Below are 7,500 nucleotides of genomic sequence, written 5' to 3'. Positions count from 1 at the left end.
AGACAGGCCAAACTGGGAGGGCTTCAATTCGGTTAATAAGTGATGATGCAATAATAGGCTAATAAATCTTTTTCCGGGTCCAGCGGCTTTCAGAGCCGTTTGGTTTTCTCCACAGATAGTAAAATAAACTATTTTTCCGCTATTCAGAGTAGCCTTTGTGGAAATTGTCATCCTACTACTCAATTGTTACCTCAAGCTAATAAAAACCTATTTTTGGTGGAAGCCTGTGCGTAACCCTTGATTGTATCATCTGGCTACACAGCTACAGTAATTGCTCTGTTAAAGTTAACCGATTTTGTTTTACCCTCAATAAAACGGAGGTCATGGTGACAAGGCTGCAAAAACCGTCTGGTAGCGCTAGTAAACATTTGGACCATAAAGCTGTTGGGCCTGTGACGTCGGACTTAACAACCGAATGTTATATTCTTTCACATGTCCCAACATCACTGCTCAGAAAAAAAACGTTTTCAACTCTCTATTCCATTCTTTTCTCCTATTGTGCATCATCACACTGAGCAACATTACAGCTCAGCATAACTTGAAGCAGTGGGAGCAGGGGGGAGGGGGCAACTTCTGTCCTACTCTGCTCCTTCTGGGCAGGCCTCACCCGGAGGTGTGTGTGTGTGTGTGTGTGTGTGTATAGATGTGTGTGTGTTGTATCTGGTGGTCCCGGTCATGGCAGTGGTGACTGGTGAGTGTGTGTGTGAGTGTGTGTGTGTGTGATGTATCTGGTGGTATGGTCGTGGCTGTGGTCACTGGTGATTGTGGGATCTGATGGCCGGCAGACTAGCCGCTGGTAAATTGGATTAGGCTTGTTGCTGTAATCTCTCGAAGGGTCATTTCCAATCTGAACTGGGTCAGAGGCAGAGATAATCCCTTTGGCTTCGGCCTGCACAACAAGTCATCAATTACAGGATCACAGCAGCCAGAGACGATTATTATTACCCCCTGGGAACCCACCCCAAGGGCACAATCGCCACCACAACCCCCCCCACGGGCACGATCGCCACGCCTTGCTCTCACCACTTGGGCACCATCGCCACCAGGGCGAAGATCGCCATAACACACCCCACCCCACAAGGACCATCCCCACCTCACCCCACCATCTCCATCACAACTCACAGAGTGTGTGTTTGGTGGTGGTGGTGATGGTGGTGTGGGTTGGGTGTGTGTGTGTGTGTGTGTGTGTACGTGTGTGTGTACGTGTGTGTTTGGTGGTGGTGATTAGGAAGTAACGTTCAGTGCAGTCACAGCGAAATTTCAGCTCCATCATTCGCAAATCATCTTGTACATGGAGTTCTACGTAAAAGAGAATATTCAGTGAATTCGCTAGTTTTGACCAAAATACTTTTGGAAATATCCTGAAAAGTTCGGCCATATGATGAGAGAGGGGGTAAGAGGCCATATGATAGAGGGGGGTAAGAGAGGCCATATGATAGAGGGGGGGTAAGAGGCCATATGATAGAGGGGGGGTAAGAGGCCATATGATAGAGGGGGGGTAAGAGAGGCCATATGATGAGAGAGGGGGTAAGAGGCCATATGATGAGAGAGGCCATATGATGAGAGAGGGGGGTAAGAGAGGCCATATGATGAAAGAGGAGAGAGGGGGAAAGAGAGGCCATATGATGAAAGAGGAGAGAGGGGGAAAGAGAGGCCATATGATGAAAGAGGAGAGAGGGGGAAAGAGAGGCCATATGATGAAAGAGGAGAGAGGGGGTAAGAGGCCATATGATGAAAGAGGAGAGAGGGGAAAGAGAGGTCATATGATGAAAGAGGAGAGAGGGGGAAAGAGAGGCCATATGATGAAAGAGGAGAGAGGGGGTAAGAGGCCATATGATGAGAGAGGGGGAAAGAGAGGCCATATGATAGAGGGGGGAGGCCATAGGATGGGGGGTGCAGAGGCCATATGATAGAGGGGGGGTAAGAGGCCATATGATAGAGGGGGGGTAAGAGAGGCCATATGATGAGAGAGGGGGTAAGAGAGGCCATATGATGAAAGGAGAGAGGGGGGAAGAGAGGCCATATGATGAAAGAGGAGAGAGGGGGTAAGAGGCCATATGATGAAAGAGGAGAGAGGGGGAAAGAGAGGCCATATGATGAAAGAGGAGAGAGGGGGTAAGAGGCCATATGATGAGAGAGGGGGAAAGAGAGGCCATATGATGAAAGAGGGGGAAAGAGAGGCCATATGATGAAAGAGGAGAGGGGGAAAGAGAGGCCATATGATGAAAGAGGGGGAAAGAGAGGTCATATGATGAAAGAGGAGAGAGGGGGAAAGAGAGGCCATATGATGAAAGAGGAGAGAGGGGGAAAGAGAGGCCATATGATGAAAGAGGGGGAAAGAGAGGCTGGTGGCTGCAGGTATTATGGCGTGAGCCTCCCACAAAGGAAGTAGGTAAACAAAATGTGTTAACTGCGTTAATATTTTTTAAAGCACTATGAATTTCAAAATGAATGGCGGGTATTAACACGTTCATTTTGACAGCCCTACAGATGACCTCATCTCACCTCACCACACTCTACCCAACCCTGGCACAGCGCAGCCCATGGGCAGACAGACAGGGAGAGGGAGACACACTCGCTGTGAGGAAGCCAGGAAAGCTGGGTGTAGAACAGGCTGAGAAAAGAAAGTGTGTGTGTGAAGCTGTGATGTGTGTGTCATGTGTGTGTGGCATGTGTTTGTGTGTGTATTATTATTGTGTGTGTGTGTGAAGCAGCGTGTGGTAATATGTGTGGCATGTGTTTGTGTTTGTGTGTGTGTGTGTGTGTGTGTGCGTGTGTGTGTGTGTGTGTGCGTGTGTGTACTACTCACTTGTAGGATGCCGGTGAGCTGGGTGTAGAAGAGGCTGCTCATGCCTCAAACATCCTGTATGAAGGTGGAGATGCGCAGCAATAACTCATGGCCTTAGTAAACTCCCTCCTGAGAGAGGGAGGGAGGGAGGGAGAAGATAGAGAGAGAGGGAGGAGAATAGAGAGAGGAGAGAGAGGGAGGAGGGGGAGAGAAGAGATAGAGAGAGGAGAAGATAGAGGAGAGAGAGAGGGAAGGAGAGAGAGAGGGAGAGAGAGAGGGAGAGAGGGAAGGACATTGTGTAAAATGCAAATAAAAACAGAATGTGATACAAGTCTCGTACAAGTATTTAGCAGCAAAAAGGACATTTATCAAATGTTGAAAATGAATTTGGACTATTTCATGGAAAATATATGTTCATTTGAATTTGATGCCAGCTACGTCTCAAAAAAAGTTGGGACAGATAATGTTTACTCTGTGAATGTTACACTGTAGTGCTTCACCTCTTCATTTAACAACATAGGAACTGAGGATACCAGTTGTTAGAGTTTTGAGAATTAAATGTTGTCCCATTACTCCCCGATGTAGGATTTCAGTTGCTCAACAGTATGGGGTATTCCTAGTCATGTTTTCATTCTATGATGCACCTAATTTGACCAGTCTGGACTGCAGACAGTCCATTTTAGCATCTGAACTCTTCCTGTATGGGGAAATACAGTTTAAATATGTGCAGAATTCATTTTGGAATTGTTCTCCTGAAATATGCAAGGTCTTCCCTGGAAAAGACACTGCCTGGATGTCAGTGTTGCTCAAAACCACATAATTCAGAATTGATTGTGCTTTGCCAAATGTGCAAGATGCCCATGCTGTAGGCACTAATGCTCCTCCACACCCTCATAGATGTTGGGTTTCGAACTGAGCACTAAAACAAATTGGATAGGTTGGATACTTGGAGTCCATGATTTCCAAAAAGAATGGCAAATTTTGATTGGTCTAACTACAGGACCCTTTTCCATGTTACCTCAGTCCATTTTAAACAAGCTCATGCCCAGATAAGACGGTGGTATTTTCTGTATCATGTCTCAATACAATTTTGCCTGTTTTGGCTGTTATAATTTTGGATGGAGTTTTTGAATTAAGTATCAAACTGTGCACATAGACAAAGGTTATCAGAGGTTTTCCTGAGTCCATACAATGACAGGTCTGGAAACAGGTCTGGTGTTGATGCAGTGCTATCTGAGGTCCAAAAGACCATGGCCATCCAATGTGTTTTTCAGGTCTTTCCCTTGTTTGCAAAGATTTATCTGGACTCTGAATGTTTTAATAATATTATGTCCTGTAGATGATGCACTCCCCAAATATTTCACTCATGCTAAGAAGCAATAAAGTGACATTGTTTCATCATTTGTGCACACAGGTTTACACAGAGTGATGAATACCCCCTACATCTTTACTTCTACAGCAAGAGACCCTGCCTCTCTGGGATGCTTTTTTTTCATACCCAATCATGTTGCCATAGTTACCCTAATTAGTTGTGAAACATTCCTCCTTTTGTTTTCTTTATCATTACACAACTTTTCCAGCATTTTGTTACCCCCATCTCAACTTTTTTGACACATGTTGCTGGTATCAAATTCAAAATGAACATATATTTTCCATGAAATAGACAAATTTGTCATTTTCAACATTTGATATGTTGTCTGTGTCTTTTTTGTAACTAAATATGTGTTTAAGAGATTTGCAGATTATTACATTTAGTTTTTATTCACATTTTACACAACATCCTAACTTTGTCTGATTTTGGGTTGTAGTAACACACGCACACACGCACACACACACACACACACACACACACAGGCTAATCTGCGCCCTCTCATGTTAATCTGTGCGGCGTCTCGTCTTGGGGGATTGGAGGCGGGGTGTGTGTGCAGCGGTTGCTGACGGCCATATTGAGTGTTTGAGCGGGTGATTTAGAGCGCAGGTGACGAGGCTGATTGGTGGCGTCGCTGGGGGCTCGTTCCGCCGACTATCATCGCCACGCAGCGCAGCGCTCGCAAACACCGCCGCCGTTCCAGACCGTTCCGTGCCTCGCCGCGCGGGAACCTTAAGCTCCCCCCCTCAGTCGCCGTGGAGATAAGGGCATTATCTACGGGACGCAGACAACGCTGTGGCCATTCAGTGGCGTCATTCTGATTTCCACATCCCAGCTGCAACCCATCGCCTGCTCACACACATACACACACACACACACAAACACAGGCGTGTGGCGGTAAACAAAAACCGGAAATGAGGCATTAGAGGCTTAATTCTCCGAGTGCCGCTCTGCTCGTCTTCTCTCCTCTGAAGCGAAGCCTCAGCTGGTGAGATTTTATTTACACTTAATGTGATTTTAAGGTTACGCCGCCCGAGGGGTGGGAGAGAGTGACAGAGAGAGAGAGAGAGAGAGAGAGAGAGACGGGGCAAGAGACAGGTGCTGGACACAGCTGGTTTCGCTGACAGCGTGGATCAAAACCGAAACTCTGAATCACTTTATGTCGGTTCTTACAGCGCTGCGTCTTGGCGATGTGTGTGTGTGTGTGTGTGTGTGTGTGTGTGTGTGTGTGTGTGTGTCTAACGTCGTGCGTGCGTGCTACCTGGCGGAGATTAGGCAGGGACTGGAAGCAGTAGTAGTGGCAGAAGTCCAGCACCAGCGTGAAGAGACTCAATACCTGCGTGTAGAAACACAGCTGCAGGAAGAGCCAGTGGTTGTCCTCCCCCACGCAGTTATTAATCCTGTAGAGATGGAGGGGAGGGAGAGAGAGAGGGAGGAGATGAAAGAGAGGGAGAGGAGATAGGAAAAAGAGAGGGGAAGGGGTAGATGGGAAAGAGGGAGGATGAAAGAAGGGGAGAAGTAGAATAGGGGGAGAGAGAGGGAGGGGTAGATAGAGAGAGAGAAGATAGTGGGAAATGGAGAAGAGGGATGAAAAAGAGAGAGAGAGGATGAAAGGTGGGGAGGGAATGGAAGAGGGAGGGGATATATGAAAGAGAAAGACAGAAAAAAAGTAAAGAGTGTGAGTGAGAGAGAGAGAATGGTAAAATGGAAGACAGAGGATGAAGAGGAGAAAGATGGAGAGACAATGGGGGTAGAGAGAGAGATGGTGAGAGTGGAAATGAAAGAGAGGTTTTAACACCACCTTCGCCTTATGTTCTCACACATGCACATTATTACAGCAATGTACCACATCAAAACACTACAATTATCGGTCTCCACACACCACTGCATTTCTGGTTGACACACATCTGTGTGGCGAGGCATGCAATACACAGATTATAGAGTTGAAAGGTGATTTGTTTTTTTTTGTTCAATGAAGGTTCATGCTGTACCAAAAAGCATTCTTTAGATATCGTGTTCACTCCTTCATTCCTCTTTGAGATTTATATAAAATCTGAAGCAGGTGCCTTGAGGCGTTGTTTAGATATCGTATTCGCGAGATCGGGATGGACAAACATGCGGACGTGTGGATAACAAGAAAACATAATGCCGTCGGCCACAGCCATCACCGCCATAGAAATTATTATATATTATAGATATTATATCTACAGTATGTCTTATACTTGTTTAATACAGTATATTGGAGCACCATGGTATGCAATGCATTTTAGCAAGAGTAGAAAAGAGAATCAGTTAAAGTAACTGTGTTTCTGTGTCTGAAAAGAGAATCACTTAGAGTAACTGTGTCTGAAAAGATAATGTCAATGTTATTTTGTTCAATTTTATTTGTATAGCATATTATCATACATGGCTGTCATTCAATGTGCTTTACACAGACAGGACAAATAAGAATTCAAATAGAATTAGAAATAGAATGTGTTTCTGCGCAGGAAAAGATAATCACTTTACTTAGAAAAACAGTGTTTTTGTCTGAAGAGAATCACTTAGAATAACTTCTGTATGTCTGAGTTAGGCACTAGTCTCTCTGTCTGAATACTGCAGGGTACCAAGGCAGTCTCAGCACAGAACCCCACCCACACACACAAACAAACACACACACATAGAGTGACATATGAACACACATTCATGCATATGCACACACACACACACACACACACACACAGAGGCCTCCTCCCCTCTGACTGGAGTGCTGTGAGGGGAAGCAGGGGGAGAGGCGTATTATGTTGCGTGATTGAAGTTTGAAGAGCATCTAGACAGATCTGCAGACGCTGGCCTGCAGACACAATGCCATGCAGCGTCTGGATGTGCAGAGCTGTCTACAAGAAACTGGGTGATAGAGACATCAATAACGCTGCCTACTGTCACTCACAAAGGGGAAAAGACAAAAACACACACAAGAGGCGTGTGTGTGTGTGTGTGTGTGTGTGTAAGTGCACATCTGTGTGCCTGTGTGTGTGTGAGAGTGTATTTTAGTGTGTGTGTGTGTGTGTGTGTGTGTGTGTGTGTGTGTGTGTGTGTATGTATATAAGCGCACAGGTGTGTGTGTGTGTAAGTGCACATCTGTGTGCCTGTGTGTGTGTGTGTGTGTGTGAGAGTGTATTTTAGTGTGTGTGTGTGTGTGTGTGTGTGAGAGAGAGAGTGTATTTTAGTGTGTGTGTGTGTGTGTGTGTGTGTGTGTGTGAGAGAGAGAGTGTATTTTAGTGTGCGTGTGCCTGTGTGTGTGTGAGAGTGTATTTTAGTGTGTGTGTGTGTGTGTGTGTGTGTGAGAGTGTGTTTTTTAGTG

General features: G+C 45.7%; 1 protein-coding gene across 1 annotated transcript in view; it reads right to left on the bottom strand.

The window, feature by feature from the left end:
- zdhhc21 (zinc finger DHHC-type palmitoyltransferase 21) overlaps nucleotides 1-7,500 on the bottom strand; it is a 22,525-nt gene that overhangs the window by 3,021 nt on the left and 12,004 nt on the right. Inside the window, 2 exon segments of the mRNA XM_048236719.1 lie at nucleotides 2,810-2,917; nucleotides 5,419-5,557. Of these exon segments, the coding sequence (XP_048092676.1) occupies nucleotides 2,810-2,917; nucleotides 5,419-5,557 (247 nt within the window).

Source organism: Alosa alosa, chromosome 24, assembly GCF_017589495.1.
Source record: "Alosa alosa isolate M-15738 ecotype Scorff River chromosome 24, AALO_Geno_1.1, whole genome shotgun sequence".
NCBI classification, from domain to species: Eukaryota; Metazoa; Chordata; class Actinopteri; order Clupeiformes; family Clupeidae; genus Alosa; species Alosa alosa.
This window is presented reverse-complemented; position numbering and strand designations above follow the sequence as displayed.